The 25,685-nt window shown below is 33.5% G+C and overlaps 1 protein-coding gene across 4 annotated transcripts in view; it reads left to right on the forward strand.

The window, feature by feature from the left end:
• Positions 1-25,685, forward strand: part of Tsp66E (Tetraspanin 66E) — a 193,696-nt gene that overhangs the window by 124,864 nt on the left and 43,147 nt on the right. For all 4 annotated transcript variants that reach the window (XM_073985788.1, XM_073985785.1, XM_073985786.1 and 1 more), the window contains exons 5-7: positions 8,678-8,985; positions 14,641-14,739; positions 23,205-23,333. In XM_073985788.1, coding sequence (XP_073841889.1) covers positions 8,920-8,985; positions 14,641-14,739; positions 23,205-23,333 — 294 coding nt within the window. In that variant the 5' untranslated portion in view covers positions 8,678-8,919. The remainder of the gene's footprint in view (positions 1-8,677; positions 8,986-14,640; positions 14,740-23,204; positions 23,334-25,685) is intronic.

Genomic DNA, 25,685 nt, shown 5'->3' on the forward strand with positions numbered 1-25,685 from the left:
CTATAGAAGCACCCTTTCTTTCAGAAAGGGACTATAGAAGCACCCTTTCTTTCAGAAAGGGACTATAGAAGCACCCTTTCTTTCAGAAAGGGACTATAGAAGCACCCTTTCTTTCAGAAAGGGACTATAGAAGCACCCTTTCTTTCAGAAAGGGACTATAGAAGCACCCTTTCTTTCAGAAAGGGACTATAGAAGCACCCTTTCTTTCAGAAAGGGACTATAGAAGCACCCTTTCTTTCAGAAAGGGACTATAGAAGCACCCTTTTTTTCAGAAAGGAACTATAGAAGCACTCTTTCTTTCAGAAAGGGGCTATAGAAGCACCCCTTCTTTCAGAAAGGAACTATAGAAGCACTCTTTCTTTCAGAAAGGGGCTATAGAAGCACCCCTTCTTTCAGAAAGGAACTATAGAAGCACTCTTTCTTTCAGAAAGGGGCTATAGAAGCACCCCTTCTTTCATAAAGGGACTATGAAAGCACCCCTTCTTTCATAAAGGGTCTATAGAAGCACCCCTTCTTTCAGAAGGGAACTATAGAAGCACCGCTTCTTTCATAAAGGAACTATAGAAGCACCCTTTCTTTCAGAAAGGGACTATAGAAGCACCCTTTCTTTCAGAAAGGGACTATAGAAGCACCCTTTCTTTCAGAAAGGGACTATAGAAGCACCCTTTCTTTCAGAAAGGGACTATAGAAGCACCCTTTCTTTCAGAAAGGGACTATAGAAGCACCCTTTCTTTCAGAAAGGGACTATAGAAGCACCCTTTCTTTCAGAAAGGGACTATAGAAGCACCCTTTCTTTCAGAAAGGGACTATAGAAGCACCCTTTCTTTCAGAAAGGGACTATAGAAGCACCCTTTCTTTCAGAAAGGGACTATAGAAGCACCCTTTCTTTCAGAAAGGGACTATAGAAGCACCCTTTCTTTCAGAAAGGGACTATAGAAGCACCCTTTCTTTCAGAAAGGGACTATAGAAGCACCCTTTCTTTCAGAAAGGGACTATAGAAGCACCCTTTCTTTCAGAAAGGGACTATAGAAGCACCCTTTCTTTCAGAAAGGGACTATAGAAGCACCCTTTCTTTCAGAAAGGGACTATAGAAGCACCCCTTTCATTCAGAAAGGGACTATAGAAGCACCCTTTCTTTCAGAAAGGGACTATAGAAGCACCCTTTCTTTCAGAAAGGGACTATAGAAGCACCCTTTCTTTCAGAAAGGGACTATAGAAGCACCCTTTCTTTCAGAAAGGGACTATAGAAGTACCCTTTCTTTCAGAAAGGGGCTATAGAAGCACCCCTTCTTTCAGAAAGGGGCTATAGAAGCACCCCTTCTTTCATAAAGGGACTATAGAAGCACCCTTTCTTTCAGAAAGGGAATATAGAAGCACCCTTTCTTTCAGAAAGGGACTATAGAAGCACCCTTTCTTTCAGAAAAGGACTATAGAAGCACCCATTCTTTCAGAAAGGGACTATAGAAGCACCCCTTCTTTCATAAAGGGTCTATAGAAGCACCCTTTCTTTCAGAAAGGAACTATAGAAGCACCGCTTCTTTCATAAAGGGACTATAGAAGCACCCTTTCTTTCAGAAAGGGACTATAGAAGCACCCTTTCTTTCAGAAAGGGACTATAGAAGCACCCTTTCTTTCAGAAAGGGACTATAGAAGCACCGCTTCTTTCAGAAAGGGACTATAGAAGCACCCTTTCTTTCAGAAAGGGAATATAGAAGCACCCTTTCTTTCAGAAAGGGACTATAGAAGCACCCTTTCTTTCAGAAAGGGACTATAGAAGCACCCTTTCTTTCAGAAAGGGACTATAGAAGCACCCTTTCTTTCAGGAAGGAACTATAGAAGCACTCTTTCTTTCAGAAAGGGGCTATAGAAGCACCCCTTCTTTCAGAAAGGAACTATAGAAGCACTCTTTCTTTCAGAAAGGGGCTATAGAAGCACCCCTTCTTTCAGAAAGGAACTATAGAAGCACTCTTTCTTTCAGAAAGGGGCTATAGAAGCACCCCTTCTTTCATAAAGGGACTATAGAAGCACCCTTTCTTTCAGAAAGGGACTATAGAAGCACCCTTTCTTTCAGAAAGGGAATATAGAAGCACCCCTTCTTTCATAAAGGGTCTATAGAAGCACCCCTTCTTTCAGAAAGGAACTATAGAAGCACCGCTTCTTTCATAAAGGGACTATAGAAGCACCCTTTCTTTCAGAAAGGGGCTATAGAAGCACCCTTTCTTTCAGAGGGGGTCTATCTATTAAAGCACCCTTTCTTTCAGAAGGGGTCTATTGAAGCACCCTTTCTATCAAAAAGGGTATGTAGAAGCACCCTTTCTATCAGAAAGGGTCTACAGAAGCACCCTTTCTATAGAAGCCCCATTTCTTTTAAAAAGGATCTACAGAAGCACCCTTTCTATAGAAGCCCCATTTCTTTTAAAAAGGATCTATAGAAGCACCCTTACTTTCAGAAGTGGTCTATAAAAGCTCTCTTTCTTTCAGAAACGGTCTTTAGAACCCACCTTTTTTCAGGAACGGTCTATAGGAACCACCGCTCCAGAGGTATGTAGAAGCACCCTTTCTATCAGAAAGGGTGTGTAGAAGCACCCTTTCTATCAGAAAGGGTATGTAGAAGCACCCTTTCTGTCAGAAAGGGAATGTAGAAGCACCCTTTCTATCAGAAAGGGTATATAGAAGCACCCTTTTTTCAGAAAGGGTCTACAGAAGCAGCACCTTTTTTTTATAGAAGTCCCATTTCTTTTAGAAAGGGTCTATAGAAGCTCCCTCTCTTTCAGAAACGGTCTTAAGAACCCACCTTTCTTTCTATTAGAAAATGTAAAGAAAATTCCATTCAACTACGTTGTTGACTTATACTATCCAGCTATTTGTCAACTAATCAGTGTCACGCTATGTGTTTCCCTTTAAATGTCATTCACGCACACACACATCCAATCGTACATAACTTGTGTTACATTACGTTTTGTTTAATTTGTTACAATGCGATGTGAAGTCAGTCCGTCGAAGGAAAAAAGTGCATTGCCCTGTCATTGCTGACAGTTTTTTAGTTCTTGGCCAAATATTTTCTAATGGAAATTTCTCATTAACAAGTTTTAGTTTTTTTGTGTTCACATCTAATTTTTTTCGCTTTGCAACACAAAAAAAAACTAACAACAAAAAGCTAGAAAACTTTTTTTGTATTCAAAACTTTATTTAGATTACCAAACATTGCCTACAGCAGCAGCGAGCTGCTAGTAGCGAATGAACAAACGAGCTGTCAAACAAACGTACTTGAAATTTTTGCAAATATTAAGATGGAATGGCGGGGAGACTAATCTTGTCTTGAGACAAAAACCTCTGGGAACTGATTTTAGAAACAAACGGTGATTTTTTATGACAGCAATGTTTTTTCCCTGTTGACATCTTCAATTTCTGCTTCTGGTCGTAATATATTCGGTCCTTCCTTCCGGTATATACGTACATAAGAGCTTTAGTCGAAAGTGTAAAAGATCCACCCTATTAAAGTACCTATCTTTTCGTTGTTGAAAAAAGCATTTGTGTAAACATTTTTATGCTTGCACGCTTCTCAGTATTTATTGTCATCTTAGGCTGCCACGATGAATGGCTTTGAATATGCGATTCCATGGATGCTTTTCTGGGCTGTTTTTTTTTTTTTTTTTTTGCTGGCAGCTGCAACTGTTCGTGCATACATTACATGAAAATGTGTTCTTCCACTGATTATGGCCTTGCTTGAAAGGCTTAGCTAAAGGTATATTAACTTCTTAATACGATTTGTTGTAAAGCTATTCAAAAGGAGATTTTCGAAATTAATTTGTAATACATTAGTATAATCTATGATTGCTAAATCGAAATCTTGGACACAATAAACATTAATTTGAAGATGTATAATTTTTTAGAAAAAAATATTACATTATATTTTCCTAAAATGTTACCCCATTTATCTTAGCAGTAGCTCCCCCAAAAAGTCGACCACTGTTGCACAAACATCAAACTTTAATTCATTCATTTCTATGTAAACAATGTCACGAGCTATGAATGCATATCATCATCGTAGTACTTGCCCAACGTCGAAGCAGCGTTGTTGCTTCTTGAATACAAGTTTAGCTTGAAAACATAAATGTTATTGACAAACATGAAACTGGAGACAAAAGAATGAAACTGGAGCATATTTTTATATGTTTTTGTTTTTTTCCTTCAACGTTGTGTGTTCAATTCAGCCTCACTCCCATAAGTCTCTCCTGAGTTGAAAGAAACTCGTGAAAAAGTTACAAAAAAGCGCTGAAACTGTAAAGGAAAGAAAAAATGTGTTGGGATCTTTTGTTAACGAGAAGGTTTGTTATCGCTAAGGAGTAGAGAGTTTTATTGTTAGGGTTCTTCTTTGCACATAAGGTACGCAAATTTGGTTAAAATTATTATTTTTATTCTTTAGTATAAGTATAAGTTGTAAATTACAAAATTATATATTAAAATTAAAAACTCAAAAATTTTAAAAAGAAAATAAAAATTAAAAAAACATAAATTAAAAAATTTAAATCAAAAAATTGTAAAAATGTTAATTAAAAAATATAAATTAAAACAATATAGATTAAAAAAATATATAATTTAAAAAATTATAAAAATGTAAAGTAGAAAATTATAAAATTATTAAAAAATTATAAACTAAAAAATATTAATTAAAAAATTATTAATTAAAAAAAATATAAGTTAAACACCATAAATTACAAAATTCACAATTCACATAAATAAAAAAAATATGATTTAAAAAATTATAAATTATTATTAAAAAAATAAGAAATCATAAATAAAAAATACGAATTAAAAAATTATAATTTAAAAAATTATGTATTAAAACTTTATAACTTAAAAAGTTATAAATTAAGAAATCATAAATTAAAAAAATATGAATTAAAAATTATAAATTAAAAAATCATAAATTAACTTATTATATGTTAATTTATGATTTTTTTTAATTAGAAATTAAAAAAATGTAAAGTAAAAAATTACAAATTCTAAAACTTTTGAATTAAAAAAATATAAATAAAATAATTATAAATTTAAAAATTATAAATTAAAAATTATAATTTAAAACATTATAAATTAAAAAAAATTAAAATTAAAAAATTATAAATTTAAACATTATAAATTAAAAAATTATAAATTAAAAATTTATAAATGAAAAAATTATGAATTAAAAAATTATAAATTATATACTTAAAATTTTTAATTAAAAATATTAAATATTATTAAAATATTTTATACTATCAATATGCAATTTAAATAATTATAAATTAAAACATCATAACTGAAAAAAATTATGAATTTAAAAATTATAAATTATATACTTAAAATTTTTAATTAAAAAAAATATTAATTAAAAAATTATGAATTAAAATATCATAAATTAAAAAAAATAAATTAACAAATCACAAATATGAATTAAAAATTATAATTAAAACAATCAAATAATTTAAAAAATCATAAATTAAAAGATTGGAAATTAAAAAATTATAAACTAAAAAATTATAAATTAAATAATTATAAAATTAAAAGCTATAAATTAAATCATTATAAATTAAAAACTATAATTTAAATAGTTATAAATTTAAAAATTATAAATTAAAAAATTAAATCCTAAAACATTATTAATTAAATTAATTAATTATAAATTAAATTAAAATAATTAATTATAAATTAAAATACCAAAAATTAAAAAAAATATATATAAATTACAAAATCATAAATTAAAAAATTATAAATTAAAAAAATTATAAATCAAAAAATTATAAAAATATAAATTAAAAAAATTATAAATTAAAAATTTAAAACTTATAAATTAAAACATTATAAATGAAAATATTATGAATTTAAAAATTATAAATTATAAACTGAAAAATTTTAATTAAAAGAATTAAAATATCATAAATTAAAAAAATATAAATTAACAAATCACAAATTAAAAAAATTATATATTAAAAAATTATGAATAAAAAAAATATAAATTAAGAAATCATAATTAAAAAAATATGAATTAAGAATTATAATTTAAAAAATTAAAAAATTAAATTAAATAATTTAAAAAATCATAAATAATCATAAAACTAATTTAAAAAATCATAAATTAACATATTATAAATTAAAAGATTTGGAAATTAAAACAATTTTAAATTAAAAAATTATATTTTAAAAAATTATAAATTAAAAAATCATAAATTAAAAAATTATAATTTAGAAAATTATAAAATAAAATATTATAAATTAAAAAAAATTATAAAAATTTAAATCATAAAGTTATAAAGTCTTATGTCCAAATTATAAATTATAATTTTATATTTAACTTTACATATTTAGATTTAATATTATATTTATATATTTTAAATTTTATATTCAATATTTTATTTTTTATTTATATTTGATGTATATTTCGACTGAAGGTCAGTGAAAAAAACGTTGTTTATTTTTAGTTTAGAAATTTTATTTTTGTTCCAATATTTCGGTTGACTTCGTCAACCATCTTCAGGGATAAACTACAAAAATAACATACATTTACAATTTGATAATAACAATTATAACACAAAGATTATATTTAAAGAGAAAAGCCTCTGGTTTCTTACGCCGCACAATGGTTCAAGAATCGATTTTCCTGGCCAAAAATCAAAATTTTGTTTTATCAAAGATATTTAATTTCTATATGGGATTCTATAGTAAACATATTAAAACTAAGGAAACCAAAAAATTAGGTCAAAATATTGGAATGTGTGGGCGTGGTGTGCCCCTAAAGACGAACATTTTCCCCATTTTTGGGAAATACGTAAGTTTTGCAAATTTCTCGAGAAAGACGTAGCTATTTCTCGGAAACTATAACAGTTATTGCGTTCCTTGTTTTTTTGTAAGATAGGTAGGATTGTGGCCGTTAAAAATCATTTTATTACCGTAGCGTTTACACAACATGAGCTATTTTATTTTTCTTCAGGTACTAAATTTTATGAAATTCCAAATTTAGTGGACTAGGACTTTGGTGGAACAACATGGAACAAATTTCTGTTTTCACAGAAAGATGCCCAAGGGTCTCCTCTTTTAGCACATATATACTTTTGTACCCGTCCCGTTCAGTCCGTTTAACACTTTTTTCAATTTATTGAAATTACATGGGTAAAAATGTGTGTTTTTCTATACTGTTTCCATATGAATTACAGGTTTTTGACACAAATTAACATATTTTTGAGTATATGAGTTTTTATACGAATTATATAAGTTTTATGAAAACCCAAGGAATATTTTTTTTAATTTTTGAAAAAAATTAATTTTTTTTAAAAATTTTTTATACAAATTTTTGAAAAAAAAAATTTGTCAACATTTTTTTTCGATTTTTTTTTAATTTTTGCTAATGTTAATATTTATTTGTTGGTGTTTGACCATCTTTAATACATAGGAAGATAAAACAACCACAAAAACACTCATATTTTGATGAAAAATAGTTGGAAAACTCAAAAGTTTAACTTTGACCTTGAATTTCTCTGCATCTACCGCTTATAATTCGTCTGATAGCTGATTGTGTTATCTATCTAACAAAAAAAAAAAAAAAATTATGAAAATATCTCTATCCGTTCAAAAGTTACAGAATTTTGACCAGGAAAAAAACGATTCTGGACCACTGTGCGCCGTTTAAGCTAAACTAAGTTTTTCTTTCTTGTTGTCGTGAGTGTTTGTTGTCTAAGTTCCTGTATATGTGTACACAGTGGTCAGTATCAGTTTTATAGTTCATTCTAACGTCTGCAGGATTATTTATTATGTGCAACATTTGTAAGGTACATCGTCTATTGTTATTGCTCTTTTGTGTTAATATATCCACATCTATGAAATCTGGTGTATGTCCAGTTAATGTGCAGTGTGCTGCTAAGGCCGTCTTTTGTTCTAAGGATTTGTCATTATTTTGATCCGACTTATGTTTACTTTTTATAATTTATATTTTATACTTTATATTCTGTATTTTATATTTAATATTTTTTATATTTTATGTCATATTTTATAATTTATATTTTATTTTTTATATTTTTATAAATATTTTATATTTCGTATTTTATATTTGAAATTTAATATATAATGTTTTTATATGTTTTATGTTGCATTTTATACTTTGCGTCTTATTTTTTATATGGTTTTTGTCATTTTTTCAATTATAAACTACTATCGCCCCACATCGTCTATTAAAAAAATTCCTTAAACCTAATATTCTGCACAGTTACTAAAAAAAAATTGGACTTTTTTATATTTTTTAGCAAACACATTCCGAAGTCTAGGCATATGTCGAATTATTATCAATCGAAAAAAAATCTCTATAAAATTTCATATTCCTACTATTATTATTTTTTCAATATGGAAAATTTCTCCAAAATGCATTGGGCTTATGCAAAGCCACAAAGCACAGCTCACCATGCATCAAATCCCCTTTTTTATTGTCATTAAAATTCCAATGACAAAACGATGATTTCTTTTTTTGTTACAGAAAAAATACACAACAAAAACAAAGTCTCAAAGCATAACGCTTTGGCGCTTTCAACTCTCAATGTAAATTGAAAATTAAACAATTTCAATAAATACAATATTTTTATTTATGCATTTCATTTATTCAATCAATAAACTTATTTTCTTCTTCTCCGTTTTCCATAAACATTTTTTACAGATATCACCAAATAACGTAACGTAACAACGAAGTGGTTCGTTCGACCCCAGTCATCATTTGAATTACAACTATCGCGTTGACCAAGTCCACTTAGCGAGTGAGACAAGCAGGCATTGCAACGAAACCAATTTCCAATAACCAGATATCATCAGCACCACGACCACAAGTCAAGTGAATTCAATAAATCTACGAAGTTTTACCCAAATACAACAACACTTGCAGTAAAAACAACAACAATAAAAATGGGTTCCGATTGCGGCGTTTGGTTTGGCAAATATGTGCTGTGCATATTTAATTTTTTGTTTTTCGTAAGTAAATTAAAAATAATTTTTATTTTTAAAAATAATACACACTATCACAATATATAATTTAACAATGTAATATTTACTAATTTGAGACGTCCACAGACGTAACCCTCAGGGGTACGTTGAGGGTTAGGTCATTGGGCATTTCAGCTGACAATAGTAGCGTATGCATTTCTATAAGCTTTTCCTGGCCATGCTTTGACTAAACCGGTCTTCCCTCAAAATCAAAAATATTCCTTAAAAATCCACCTTTATAGCTGCGGAAATCCCTCATAAATATTCCTTAAAAATCCACTTTCAACGCTGAGTTAGTCCCACAAATATATTCCTTTTAAAAATCCACGTTTGTGGGGCTGATAATGCATCAAAAATATTTTTTAAAAATTCACGTTTTGACGCCTCCGAAAATATTCTTTAAAAATCCAAATTTCTGGGGCTGATTATGCCTGAAAAAAATATTCTTTAAAAATCCATGTTTATGAGGCTGATAATATCTGAAAATTTAAAAATCCACGTTTATGAGGCTGATGGTCCCTGAAAAATATTCTTTAAAAATTCACGGTTATGAGGTTAATGATCGCTGAAAAAATCCTTAAAAATCCACGTTTCTGGGGCTGATGATGCCTAAAAAAAATCTTTAAACATCCACGTTTATGAGGCTGATAATATCTGAAAATTATTCTTTAAAAATCCACGTTTTTCAGGCTGTTGGTCCCTGAAAAATATTCTCTAAAAACCCACGTTTCTGGGACTGATGATTCCTGAAAATATTCTTTAAAAATCCACGTTTCTGGGACTGATGATGCCTAAAAATATTCTTTAAAAATCCACGTTTCTGGGGCTGAGGATGCCTAAAAAAATATTATTTAAAAATCCACGTTTCTGGGCCTTAAAATCCACATTTCAGGGGCTAATGATGCCTGGAAAAAACTCTTTAAAAATTCCACGTTTCTGGGGCAGATGATGCCCAATCCCACGGCAGCGGATTCTTTCATACCGGATTGACCCGGAACCAAACAACATCAATGTTCCGGCCAGCGGCTGCCACCTCAGTGTACATGTGTTCGTATTTGTTTCGTTTTTCTGGAATGCCTGCTCCGAATTCTTTTAGTCCGTGGCGGGACGGAGGAAAACCTAGGACCAATTTATTTGGGCTCAGTTTGTCACATTGGCATTTTCACCCATATCCAGCCTTCGGTGAGAGGCAATAGATTTCAGGAGTGGGTGCATCTAAGGGGTTGCTCTGGACTTGTCCACGTGAGGGACTACGACAGGGACCATTGAGTCGTCATCGGATTACGAAACTCCTTCGCCGTCTGATTATGAAACTCCCCAGCAGTCCCCTCGACAGCAACCGCACACGCAGCCTTTAACACCAGCCGTTGTTGTCCCAATCCCAGAAAATGCATCCTTGTTGCAACTCAATTGCAATGGACTCTGAGGTAAGATCAAGGAAATAGTAGATTTCATGAGTCAGAAGAATATCAAGGTCGCGGCGGTGCAAGAAACCAATCTCAACAACAACTGCAGCTTACAACGTTGTGATGGTGACAACGTGTTAAGGAAGGATTGCACCAGATGTGGAGGTGGGGGATTAGCTTTCCTATTCCACCAGTCTGTCCAATACAGACCTATCTCGCGTGAGCCTGTCTATAATGACCCGTACAAGGAATGTGTGGGGGTAGCAGTCAGGTGTGGAACTGCCTAGATTGAGTTGCTGAACGTATATATCCCGCCGACAAATAGCTGTATCTCAGATTACGGGCCTGACATTAGCCCGCTTTTGGAAGTCCTAATCGTCTGGTCCTGGGGGACTTTAATGCGCATCATGAGATCTGGCATTCGGCCCTCGAAAACGACCAGAGGGGTACAGCGCTGGCTGAGCAGATTGATAGCTCTACGTTTTGCACGTTCAATGAGGACGCCCCTACCAAAATTAGAGGAGAGTGTCACAGTTCTAAGACATCGTGTCACCTGGTCTGACAAATGACATTTGGCAACCTGTCACTTCCCTTGGGTCAGACCATCTCCCCGTAATTGTCTCCATTAGCAGACCACCCGATTTCATCACCTCTGAACACCGCACGTTCGTCAAACATAGGTGAGTTCAGCAATCACCGCTTCAGAGAACTGCCCAATCCTTCTGATGTTCGGGTAGCGGAAAGGACATTCCGAGACATCATCACTGCTGCAGCCGCTCGCCATATCCTAGCAGAGGCGACGGGATTAGCAAATGAGCGTGATGAGCTTTGTCGAGCCAACCCCAGTGACCCCAGAGTCGGCGAACATAAGCGGAACAAGTGGTTAAATCATCTGAAGAGTTGCAACATTGGAGCCGGTAAAAGTGAATTGAGGGCAACGGTTAAGTCACTCTCGAACCCTGGAAGAATGGAAGATAGGACCTCAGTCACATTTGGCGACGTTACGTTGACTGACCCGAACTTATTTTAATCGACAGTTTGTCGAGCACCCCGAGAGTGACAGGGCGAAGAGCAGAGTATTACGTCGCATCAGACCTCTTCCTGCCGAGGATGAACCCCGACAGTTTACAATGGATGATGTTGCGAATGCAATCAGGAACGCTAAATCATCCAAAGCGTTGAGCCCTGATGGAATCTCCATGGTAATGCTGAAGCAGCTGGATGAGCCGGGAGTGGAGTATCTCACTAAAGTTCTCTCAGCAAAAGTGAATCGTACAGGCCGATTTCACTTTTGTCGCCCGTAGCAAAAACCCTTGAGGCCTTAGTGCTCCCCAGGAACAGCTATCAAGTTGCTTATCATCAGCATGGATTCCGTAAGCAGCACAGCACGACAACAGCGCTGCACGTCATCTCCACATATATTTGTCAAGGACTCAACCAGGGACAACCGTGTGATAGAGCAGTGATGGTGGCGCTTGACTTATCAAAATACTTTGATACAGCCAGGCACTCCACGCTGTTTGAAGACTTTGAGCAGACAATCCTCCGGCCAAGCTTGAAACGTTGGATAGTCAACTATACGTGTGGACGCCAGTCGTACGTGGAATTCAGGAACAAGAAGTCCAAACCCCGTAGAGTGAAACAGGGAGTTCCCAAAAGTGGGGTGATATCTCCGGAACTGTTAAACCTCTACCTCTCCTGTATTACGCCCCCTCCAGACGGCATCGAGGTCGTAACGTATGCGAACGATTGCACGATCCTGGCGTCAGCAACATTCCCTGTTGACATCTGTGATAGACTGAACTCCTATTTAACCGATCTTACCACCTTTTTCCACGCGAGGAATATGCAGATTTCCACCACAAAATCTATAGTCACTCTGTTCACCACATCGACAGCGCAGTTTGGGAGAGAATTGAATGTCGTGGTCGACGGTAGCAGAATTCCGGCAACAAACTGCCCCAAAGTTTTAGGGGTCACATTCGACACTACTTTCAAGCCATCGCGCACGCCACAGCTATCTACGACAAACTGAAAAGTAGGAACAAGGTCCTCAAGGTCCTGCAGATAAAGAAACCTTATTGACCACAATAAGGCAATAGGCCCGTCTGTGGTAAGCTATGCGGAGCCAGTTTGGTCCCCGGGATTATGTGATACGAATTGGAAAAAGATTCAAACCTGCCAGAATGCCGCCCTGAGAACAGCAACAGGGTGCCTCCTCAAATCTTCAGTGGACCATATACATGAGGAGTCAAAGATTCTTCCGGTATAGCAACACAATGAGATGCCTTCCTTGCAGTACTTGCTTGGGTGTTACCGTGAGAGCTGAGGAGCGTAAGCTGTCACTACAAACTACAGTAGTTTTGGCTCAACTATGCTCGGGACATTGCAGTCGCCTAAATTTTTATTGGGCGGATATCCACGTTTCTGTAGCTGATGATGCCTGAAAAAATATTATTTAAAAATCCACGTTTCTGGGGCTGATGATGCCTGAAAAAATATTATTTAAAAATCCACGTTTCTGGGGCTGATGATGCCTGAAAAAATATTATTTAAAAATCCACGTTTCTGGGGCTGATGATGCCTGAAAAAATATTATTTAAAAATCCACGTTTATGAGGCTGATGTTGCCTCGAAAAATATTCTTTAAAAATCCACGTTTCTGGGGCTGACGATGCCTCTAAAAATATTCTTTTAAAATCCACGTTTATGAGGCTGATGATGCCTCAAAAAATATTCTTAAAAAATCCACGTTTATGAGGCTGATGATCCCTCGAAAAATATTCTTTAAAAATCCACGTTTCTGGGGCTGATGATGTCTCAAAAACATTCCTTAAAAATTCACATTTATGAAGCTGATGATGCCTGAAAAAATATTCTTCAAAAATCCACGTTTCTGGGGCTGATGATGCCTGAAAAAATATTCTTTAAAAATCCACGTTTCTGGGGCTGATGATGCCTGAAAAAATATTCTTTAAAAATCCACGTTTCTGGGGCTGATGATGCCTGAAAAAATATTCTTTAAAAATCCACGTTTCTCAGGCTGATGATGCCTGAAAAAATATTCTTTAAAAATCCACGTTTCTGGGGCTGATGATGCCTGAAAAAATATTCTTTAAAAATCCACGTTTCTGGGGCTGATGATGCCTCGAAAAATATTCTTTAAAAATCCACGTTTCTGGGGCAGATGATGCCTGAAAAAAATATTCTTTAAAAATCCACGTTTCGGGGGCTGATGATGCCTGAAAAAAATATTCTTTAAAAATCCACGTTTCGGGGGCTGATGATGCCTGAAAAAATACTCTTTAAAAATCCACGATTTGGGGGCTGATGATGCCTGAAAAAATATTCTTTAAAAATCCACGTTTCTGGGGCTGATGATGCCTGAAAAAAATATTCTTTAAAAATCCACGTTTCGGGGGCTGATGATGCCTAAAAAAAATATTCTTTAAAAATCCACGTTTCGGGGGCTGATGATGCCTGAAAAAAAATATTCTTTAAAAATCCACGTTTCTGGTGCTGAGGATGCCTGAAAAAATATTCTTTAAAAATCCACGCTTCTGGGGCTGATGATGCCTGCCAAAATATTCTTTAAAAATCCACGTTTCTGGGGCTGATGATGCGTGAATAAATATTCTTTAAAAATCCACGTTTCTGGGGCTGATGATGCCTGAAAAAATATTCTTTAAAAATCCACGTTTCTGGGGCTGATGATGCCTGAAAAAATATTCTTTAAAAATCCACGTTTCTGGGGCTGATGATGCCTGAAAAAATATTCTTTAAAAATCCACGTTTCTGGGGCTGATGATGCCTGAAAAAATGTTCTTTAAAAATCCACGTTTCGGGGGCTGATGATGCCTGAAAAAATATTCTTTAAAAATCCACGTTTGGGGGCTGATGATGCCTGAAAAAATATTGTTTAAAAATTCAGGTTTCTGAACTCCCTTCAGCTCGTCTATAAATACTCTCTTCTTCCCATCTATTGAGACCTTCAGTTGGTCTTTAGAGCCTAAATTTGTAGTTCTTTAAAAAAAACTTTATTCTGTTAGTCTTTAAAGCTTTTCTTTTATTAAATATAAAATATTCAAAAAAAAAATCATTAAAACATTTGATAAATTTTAAACTGGAATATTTTTAAATAAAAATATTTCATTACTGTCATAAACCTCATTTCATATACATATAACACTATTTAATTATTGATTTTTCTTTTCTTCTTTTCTTTTTCTTTCCACAGATCCTTGGCACGATAGTTTTGGGCACTGGCATATGGCTAGCCGTAGACAAGTCATCATTAATCGCTCTATTGAAAATGGTTGAAAGTGAACACATCAATGTAAGTTGCTTTATTATTCTATTAATAAAAGGAAGCCAAGGGCAGGATATGGGTCAATTCGAAATTGATATATAAAATATAAAAAACAAATGTCTTCTCTTTGGGTATCACCATATTTTGGAGTGTTTGTAAAAGGAATCATATCCTCGGTCGTCTACCTTTTATGTTTTATCATTTATTTCTTTTTGTAGAACAAATGTGTTACGTTGTCCTCTATTAATTGAAACACCTTTTTGGTGTGGATTGCGTGTTTATGACACTTCCTTTTTAGTTTCGGTATAGATATGTGGCTGACTAGAATATGAACCTAATGTGTGAGTGTGTGTGTGTGTGTGTCGTTAACGTGTTTATATTTGTTATAGATATCTATAACTGATTAGATTTATTGTTAATTATCCTTTGCACGTAACACACTCACCCACATACACTCACGTGTTTGGACAAATTAAATTAAATTGAATAACTTTATTTCCATAGGGACATTTCCTCTTTACCTATTTTATGAACTCTTCATTGAGGCCGGGAAAATTCCACATTAAGAATACAAACAACTACGAAATACTCAAAAGTAAAACCAAAGTTAAATCTGTGAGATATAACCCCTCTTCCTTCGAAAAAATCTAAATCTCTCTCTTCCGAACCTTTCTATGTATGGACATTGAAAAAAGGACTAGTAATATGGTTGGAACTCTAAATATTTTGCACCTTGTTTTCATGTACATTTTCCTTAACCCGCCACATCATTGGAACAATCTCCAAAAAGGTTGCGAAATATTCAACAAATTCGAGCACATAAACCACTCTTTAATAATTTTTGTATTTTGTCCTCAGTTGTTCACATTGGTTGTCCTGCAGTCATGGCAAAAGTTCCTCCTATTATTGTTTATGCCAAACGAAGTCAATTGTCATTGTCATCAGGCAATCATTGTTCGAGAAAGGTCCTGTGGACATGTACTCGTACTAATGTTTTTCGCATTGTTCGCAGGCAATACCGAAGTTGTCTTTTGCCAGAAGTCGGTTTTGTTTTGAACATTTGTGGGTGTTGACCTACATTTTGCAGTTTTTGTTGCTTATTTTACATTCATGTCCATATTTATTATTGAAATACTCCGTCTGCAGGACAACAGTCTGTTGCTGGGTAAATTATACCTTCGTCCTTTAGGTACATACACTTGGATAGGTCGGTCTGGCAGGTTGGTGTGCTCCATATCTATAACTCTCACTCCCCCACTTGCATCAAACACCGCACTTCGCAATATTTTGTACAAACTTAGATAAAGATGGAACATATTGTTTCAATCCTTCGGCACCACCCCTACAAATCTACCGTCTCAGCGCGGCTGGTTTTTCGATTCCGTAATGACCCAGGGCTTCACTACATCAGCGCTCCAGTCAGCGGCTGCCTCCTCAGTATACATATGTTTACATTTGTATCGATATTCTGTGTAGGGAGGAACATTTCAAGGATTGCCGGCTCCGAATTCTTTTGGTCCGTCCCGTGACAGAGGAAAACCCAGGACCAATTTGTATATGCTCGAAACTTAGACGAAGTGCAATATATGTCGGAAGTGGTTGCATTTCCGGAGTTACTCTGGACTTGTTCGTGTGAGGGACTACAGCAGGTACTATGTTGCTGCATACTGTGAGAATATAGTCTCCAATGAGTCAGTATCCTCATCAGAATACGAGACTCCCTCGTAGCCCCCCATCAGCAACGACACACACAGGATTTTACATCGGTATTTTTGTTTGTTGTTGCATCATTTTTTTGCAATTGGCTCCGAATAGACCTGACAAACTGTCAAAAACCAAAGGTTACGTCGGCCACGGAAACAAGTTACATGGGTTATCTGTCGCGTATTATTTAAAGATTAATTATTTTTAAATCCGAAATAATCAAAACTTTACGACAGTGATCAAAACGATAGTCTGATTATCGATAGTTAGGTCTAGTTTCAAGACAATAGTCCTCGAAGATCGAGAAAATAGTGGACTTTATGAGTCGCGGCGATGCAGGAAACCAAGTTCAACTACAACTGCAGCTTACAGCGTGGTGATGGTTGCAGCGTACTGAGAAAGGATGACACCAGAAGTGGAGTTTTGGGGAACAACTTTCCTGTTGTCCAGTCTGTTGAATACAGACCTACCTCGCTTGGGGCTGCTTCTAATGAGCCATACATGTAATGTATGCCAGTCATCAACATGGGCTCTCTATGCAGTACAGTACTTCACGCCATTTTCACGCATATTAGGCGAGTATCCTTAGGGGGTGATATCTCCGGATCTGTTTAATCTTTAACTTCCGAAACATTTTAGGAGTACCCGTAGATTTTATAAAAAAATACATTTGGAGAGCAAGTGGATATTTGTAAGAATATTTTTGAAAGGCCCGCAGATTATATTAAAAATACCTTTAGACCGTGGAAATTTTAAGAATATTTTTGGATGGACGCAGATTTTTTAAAATATATTTGGAGAAACCTTGGACATTTTAGGAAGGCCCGTAGATTTTATTAAAATATATTTGGAGAGGCCTTGTATATTTTAGGAATATTTCTGGAGAGCCGTCGATTTTTTTTTTTTTTTTTTTTTTTTTTTTGAGGGCCGTGGATATTTTAATGTTATTCTAGGTGAGACCGTATTGCATATTTTTGGAACATTTTTGGTAGGCCCGTGGATAATTTAGGAATTTTGTTGGAGTGTCCGGAAATTTTATAAAAATATATTTAAAGATGTTTTCGATATTTTAGGAATATTTTTGGAGGACTGTGGGTTTTTTCGATTTTTGGAGGACCCGTGGATATTCGAAGATTATTTTAGGTGAGCCCGTGTATTTTTAATAACATATATAAAGAACCCTTGCATATTTTTAGAATATTTTTGCCAGCACCAAAATTTTTTTATGAATATTTTTGAAACTCTGGTAAATATTTTACGAATATTTTTATAGGGCTTCCACGGGCCTAACAATATGTTTGGATCTTTTCATAATATTTTTTAAAGGCCGTAGACTTTGCAAGTTAATTTTTTAAAAGTATTTTTAGTGGGCCCTTAGATTTTATTGGAACATTCTTTGCAAGACCCGTGGGTTTTCATAATATTTTTAAAGGCACGTGGATCTTTTTAGAATATTTTTGGAAGTCCTGTATATTTTTGAAAGGCCGTAGATTTTACAAAAATATATTTGAACAGCTCGTGGGCACTTTAAGAATATTTTTGGAGGGCATGTGGATGTTTTAAAAATATATTTGGAGACACTAGGGTGACTTGATAAAGAAAAAGACTTCCATAAATACTTCATAATTACAAAATTGTAAAAATGTTTGTATAAATAGAAGTTATCAAAATCAGCCTTTGTCTTCTAGCCATTAGCATTCAAATACGCCTGATGAGCCTGGCTTAAACCACCAGGCGAAACGATCGTAGCGTAATGGTTGAGTGTGTGGTATTTCGCTAGAATTCATTTTTCAATACAAAACTCCTTAGGCCATATTAGCTCGATTAATCCAATTAATTAATTAAAAACTTTCATAAATAATGGCCTTCGTCCTAAAAAGACAATAATAAATAAAAAAAGAGTCCTTGGTTATTTTAGGAATTTTTTGGAGGGCCGTGGATTTTTAAAATCGGTGGATATTTGAAGAATATTTAGTGGGCTCGTGTATTTTATAATAAAATATTCGGAGAGCCCGTGAATATATTAAGCATATTTCTGGAAAGCTCGTGGACATTTTAAGAATATTTTTGTAGAGCCCGTACATTTTTAAGAATATGTTGGAAGTCTGGTAATTATTTTAAGAATATTTTTATAGGGCCAGTGGATTTGGTAACAATATTTTTGAGGGTCCGTAGATATTTTCACAATATTTGTTAAGGTTTGTGAAATAAGTTTTTCAAAAGTATTTTTGGTGGGCCCTTAGATTTTTTAGGATTATTTTTGGAAGACCCATGGATTTTCGCTATATTTTTAAAGGCACGTGGATTTTTTAAGAATATTTTTGGAAAACCCGTTGATTTTTTAAAATATTTTTGGAAAGCCCGTGGAGCTTTAAAAATCCACAGGCTTTCCAAAAATATTTTTAAAAATCCACGGGCTTTCCAAAAATACATTTAAAAATACATTTCCAAAAATATTTTTAAAATAACCACGTTCCCTCCAAAAATATTTTTGAAGATCTACGGGCTATCCAAAAATATTTTTGGAAATGTATTTTTAAATGAATTTTTGGAAAGCCCGTGGATTTTAAAAAATATTTTTGGAAAGCCTGTGGATTTTTGAAAATAGTTTTGGAAAACCCGTGGATTTTTAAAAATAATCTTAGAAAGCACGTGGATTTTTAAAAATATTTTTGCAAAGCCCGTCGATTTTTAAAAATATTTTTGGTAAGCCCGTGGATTTTTAAAAATATTTTTGGTAAGCCCGTGGAGTTTTAAAAATATGTTTGGAAAGCCCGTGAGTTTTTAACAATATCTTTGAAAAGCCCGTCGATTTTTAAAAATATTTTTGGAGGGAACTGGATATTTAAAAAAATATTTTTTGATGGAACGTGGATATTTTAAAAATATTTTGGATGGAACGTGGAAATTTTAAAAATATTTTTGGAGGGAACGTGGATATTTTAAAAATATTTTCGGAAAGCCCTTGGATTTATTAATATATTTTTATGAAGTCCGTGTTTTTTTAAAAATGTTCTTGGAAAGCCCGTGAATTTTTAAAAATATTTTTGGAAAGCCCGTGAATTTTTAAAAAATATTTTTTAAGAAACTCGGAGATTTTTAAAAATATGTTTGGATTTTTAAAAATATTTTTTGAAAATCCCGTGAGTTTTTAAAAATATTTTTGAAAAGCCCGTGGATTTTTAAAAATATATTTGGAAAGCCCGTGGATTTTTAAATATATTTTTGGAAAGTTCGTGGATTTTTAAAACTATTCTTGGAAAGTTCGTGGATTTTTAAAAATATTTTTGGAAAGCCGGTGGATTTTTAAAAATGTTTTTGAAAAGTCCCTGGATTTTTAAAAATATTTTTGGAAAACCCGTGGATTTTTGAAATTTTTTTTGGAAAGCTCGTGAATTTTTAAAAATATTTTTGGATAGCCTGTTGATTTCTACAAATACTTTTGGAAAGCCGGTTGATTTTTAAAAAAATTTTTTGGAAACCTGTGGATTTTTAAAAATATTTTTGGAAACCCGAGGATTTTTAAAAATGTTTTTGGAAAGCCCAGGGATTTTTAAAAACAATTTTGGAAAGCCCGTGGATTTTTAAAGATATTTTTGGAAAGCCCGTGAATTTTTAAAAATATTTTTGGAGGGAACTTGGATTTTTAAGAATATTTTTGGAAAGCCCGTGGAGTTTAAAATTTTTTTTTTTGGAAAGCCCGTGGAGTTTTAAATTTTTTTTTGGAAAGCCCGTGGAGTTTACTTTTTTTTTGAAAGCTCGTGGATTTTCTAAAATTGTTTAAAAATATTTTTGGAAAGCTCGTGGATTTTCTAAAATTCTTTAAAAAATATTTTTGGAAAGCCCTTGGATTTTAAAAATATTTTTGGATAGCCGTGGATTTTTAAAAATATTTTTGAGAAGACCATGAGTTTTTAAAAATATTTTCGGAAAGGCCTTGAATTTTAAAAATATTTTTGGAAAGCCGGGGATTTTTAAAAATATTTTTGGGGGGAACGTGGATATGTTAAAAATATTTTTGGAAAGCCCGTGGAGTTTTACAAATATTTTTGGAAAGGCCTTGGATTTTTAAAAATATTTTGGGAAAGCCCGTGGAGTTAAAAAAAAATTGAGTGCTCGTGGATTTTCTAAAATTCGTTTGGTAGGCCCGTGGATTTATAAAAATGTTTTTGGAAAGCCTGTGAGTTTTTAAAAATGTTTTTGGAAAACCGTGGATTTTTAAAAATATTTTTGAAAATCCCGTGAGTTTTCAAGAATATTTTTAAAAGGCCCGTGGATTCTTAAAAATATATTTTTGTGAAAACATTTTTGGAGACCCTGGATTTTTAAAAATATTTTTGGAAAGCCCGTGGATTTTTAAAAATATTTTTAGAAAGCCCGTGGATTTTTAAAATTATTTTTGGAAAGCCCGTACATTTTTAGAAATATTTTTGGAAAGCCCGTACATTTTTAAAAACATTTTTGGAAAGCCCGTGGATTTTTAAAAATAATTTTGAAAAGCCGTTGAATTTTAAAAATAATTTTGGAAAGCCAGGGATTTTTGAAAATCCCGTGAGATTTTATATTCTTGAAAAGCCCGTGGATTTTTAAAAAAATTTTTGGAGGGAGCGTTGATATTTAAAAAAAATTTTTGGATGGAACGTGGATATTTTAAAAATATTTTTAGGGGGAACACGGATATTTAAAAAATATTTCTGAAAAAACCCTCGGATTTTTAAAAATATTTTTGGAATGCCCATGGATTTTCAAAAATATTTTATAGAATATTAGAGTATCAGTAAATATTTTCACAATATTGTTTAATTTTCAAAAATGTTAATGTTTTTGTTGTACCCTTCAAATTTTTAAAGGCCCGTATATTTCTTAGAACATTTTTGAAAAGCCCGTGGATTTTTAGGCAAATTTGTGCAGGGTCCATAGATTTTTTAAGAAAATTAGGAAACATATTTAAATTTTTGATTTTCACTATAAATTCCTCAGGAACCACTGGGCCTATTTTGGAGGAATTGTAATTGATGGAAAGTGTAGAGAGTGACTACATATATGGCCAGGAAAAAAAAAAACAATTTTGAATAACTGGGCGGCGATAATAAGGAAAGGCCATTGTATTGAGCAAAACTGCTCTCACAGAGAGAAGTCCACCTTTATCATTCAGGGATAAGGGATAGTTGTGGTAGATCCATGGCTGTTGTAAATGTTTGAAGTGTTTTGTATACTTCATACACATGTCTCAAAGAAAATGTCAGTAATTTGACTTTTAGGTTTCGCCTTGGATGGGGTACTACCGTGGTGGGTTGAGCTGTAAATGCGCGGGTTCGATTCCTTGGCCAAACAACATTACACACTCAAAAATATCCCTCAGGGTAATCTTGGCGACATTTCCTAAGTATTTCAGTCCTGTATAACTTCTCTTAAGTCTTAAGAAAAGTCATTCGGGCTGCGCGATAAAAAGTATGTACCATATCATTAATCAAATATGAATAAGAAAAGTCCCACTTGTCCCTTCTGCAATGTTTGAGGAAACACATTTTCTCAAAAAGTGGCATGACACAAAAAATACATTTTCTGAGTTAGCAAATTTTATTTTTATTTATTTGGCTTAAATCAACAAAATAGTATTTTAAGTTTATGAAGCACTAAATACTCTCCAAATCATGTTTGACCTTGCATAGAAATTTGTCACTGTTCTTTGCAAAAGATGGTCCATGTAGTTATTTTATTCTTTGTAAAGTTGGGATGTTAAAATTTATGCGGCAACTTAAAGCACGTTTTTCTCTAAATTGAATTTGTTGAGATGTTACACTCTTTGAGTATATTATCGTTTTGGCATAGAAATTTATTTTTTATTTATTTATTTATTTTTTTTTTTTTTTTTGAAAATTCTAAAGGGATGATTACATAAGCTGCCTTGCCTGCTTACCTTGCTTACTTCTAATAAAAGAATAAAAAAGAAAAGGTCAACCCAGTTCGAAATTTCCTCGGCCTTCTTTATTTTTTATTTTTATTATGTCAACAATGAAGCAGGGTAACCAGGCGAGGCAGCTTATGTACCCAGGCCTTAAGGGTTTCTCTTAGTGAATAAATTGGATAAGAAGTTCGACCAACCTAAACTTAGGGACCCTTTCACTTGTTTATCTAGTCTCTGATTGTGTAACTATAATTTTTCGAATTTAATTTCCCATAACAACCATAACTCTGTTGCACCAAAATTCTGGGAAATTGTGCAGAGTAAAATATGATTTGTAAACAAAAAAAAAATTGGTGCCTAGACCCAAAAAACAATACGTCTTTATCAGATTTGTCTCTTGCTGTCGAACCCTTTAACAATCTCCTCCATCCATCCATCCATTCATCAGATTAATCTTATTTTTTTCAACTTCTTATTGTTGTTGCTGTTCTTGGTTAGTGAAGATGTATGAGACTACTTTTATTGCAATTAAATTTTATTTGCAGTTGTTGTTTTTTTTTTCTTATGTTTGTTCGGTCATTATAACCGTACTTCTTTTCTTAACTACAAACATCAACATCAAAGTTCAGGTATCAGTACTTTTCCTGAGCTCAAAGTTTCCCAAGCAACGTTTCAATAATTTTCTTTGTCTCGGCTATTCTCCCTAATGTTTGCTATATGTTGTTGTTGTTCTACTAAATGGCGCAATGATGATTTTTCCGCTTTACATTATTTAATGATATCTTTGCTGTTTACTTTTCCAAAGATTTTCTACCTTATTTCATATTATTTTCACTCATTTCTTATTTTCTTTGTTTTTTTTTTTTTTGCTTTCTTTTAGGAATTCACCCAACCTCAGGTTATTGAACAAATGGCGTATGTTCTAATCGCCATCGGTGGTATCATGTTTTTAATGAGTTTCCTGGGCTACTGTGGTGCCATACGGGAGTCAAGATGTTTGCTATCAACGGTAAGTAATTAATGGCTCTTCCAAGTCATGGTTTTCCTCTACCCTTTTATTGTATTTTTCTTTTTTTTAATTTGGTTCTGTGGGAAAATTCTGGAAAAAGGGGCGGGTTTCTGCAAAAATAATTGTAGACAAAGGGAGAAAGTAGTCAATATTTGTTTGTTTAAAGGATGACTAGAGGCTCTTATTTTGAGCTAAATTCGTTTTAGATTGAAATATCTTTTTTAATAAATTAATATTTGTATAAGTACATATTGTGACATGTTGTATCTATTTTTTCTCGTCTCACTTGTTGCCCCTTGCAATGACAATTTAATTTCTAATTAAAATAAAACAATGCCGCAGATTCTGTTACCAATTCGCTAATCCATAAAAAAATAATTGTTATTGCAAAAGCAACTACTTCATACCGATGCATACCTAAGAAAAAAAAAACATAATCTACTCAAAAAAGCACACGGCTAAGGTCAATAATGCGAAAAAAGCAAAAGTAAGCCAAATTAAAAAAGAATTGGACCTTAACTGGGCTAATTTATATGTAGAGCCAGACACATATTCAATGTTTAGTTTATAGCCCGCCCCGTCACCATCATCGTCAGCACACGCCATAACAATCACCAACATTTGCCGCATGTTATTATTACGTATGTCTGTAGATTTGTTAGTGGAACGTAAAACTATTTCCCAAATATATTCCGAAAAAACCTGAGTCAACATTGCTGACAAAATTGTGCTAAGGTTAAGATTGCGACTGTTTTGTTTTTATTTCTATAAAATACCGGAACAAAACCTTCAATGAAATACGTCAAAGAATTCGGTGCAAATTGTAGTCGTATGGAAATTTTAGTTAGGGTTATTTTAGTTATAGTTTTATTTTTAAAAAGGATTTTTTTGAGAATTTTTTTTACAACATCTGTGGATTTTTTAAATTATTTTTTCGCAGCTCGTGATTTTTTTAATTTTTTTTTCCACAGAACATTTAAGAACATTTTTCCCACAGCTCGTCGATTTTTATACCCTCCACCATAGGATGGGGGTATATTAAGTTTGTCACTACGTTTGTAACTACTCGAAATAATCATTGTAGACCCCACAAAGTATATATATTCTTGATCAGCGTGCAATTCTACATCGATATAGCCATGTCCGTCCGTCTGTCCGTCTGTCCGTCTGTGGAAATCACTCTAGCGTCCGAACGGATTGCCGTAGGTTGATGAATGAAATTTTGGGAAAATATGTTATATTTACGTGGGACTTTTGGTATTGAAAGCGGGCTATGTAGGTCCACGCTTTCGTATAGCCCCCATACAAAATGACGCGTGACGCGTCGTCGTTTTAAGGCATTTTTAAGATATTTGGCCCATTTTACCACCGAATTGGTTGTAATTTGGTACTTTGTGTCTCCAGAGGCCAAAAAATATTCCTACCAAAGTTGGGTTATATAGGTCTACGTTTTGGTATAGCCCCCATATAAGGCCCCATACAAAGCAAGCGTCATTTTAATATATTTTGAATGTATTAGACCCATTTGACCACAGAATTGGTTGTAATTTGGTATTTTGTGTCTTCAGAGGCCAGAAAATATTCCTACCAAAGTTGGGTTATATAAGTCCACGTTTTGGTATAGTCCCCACATAAGACCCCTTATAAAGTACGCGTCATTTTAATCTATTTTGAATGTATTAGACCCATTTGACCAAAGAATCGGTTGTAACTTTGTATTTTGTGTTTCCAGAGGCTAAGAAACATTTCTACCATAAAATGTTTATATAGGTCCACGTGTTGATATAGCCCCCATAATACAATATCTCCCGATTTTCGATATTTTGAACGTTTTAGCCTCATTATCACACCGATGTGGCTGAAATTTGGTATTTAGTCTTCTTAAGGCGTATAAAACGTTCCCCCAGAAATTTGTAGGTATAGGTCCACGCCATCATATAGCCCCCATAGAACGGTACCTTCCGAATTTCGGTATTTTGAAGGTAGTGGCCACATTAATCCGCCGAGATGGCTGAAATTTGTGGTGGAGGGTATAAAAAGTTCGGCCCGACCGAACTTAACGCTTTTCTTACTTGTTTAAGAATAATTTTCACATAAATGTTTTAAAAATATTTTCCAATGCGCCTGGATTCTTAAAGAATGTTCTTGGTCCGTAAATTTTAAATTTAAAAATATTTTTGGAGAGCACGTACATTTCTTTAAGAATAATTTTGTTGGGCCCGCAGTTTCTTTAGGAATTTGCTCATAATCCCGTGGAAAGTCTGTGATCAGATATGAATTATTTTAGAGGCCTCGTGGATATTTTTAGAATATTTTTGTTGGGCCCGTAGGTATTTTAAGAATATTTTTAAC

This window comes from Musca autumnalis, unplaced genomic scaffold (genome assembly GCF_047663935.1).
Source record: "Musca autumnalis isolate F117 unplaced genomic scaffold, ASM4766393v1 scaffold_4, whole genome shotgun sequence".
NCBI classification, from domain to species: Eukaryota; Metazoa; Arthropoda; class Insecta; order Diptera; family Muscidae; genus Musca; species Musca autumnalis.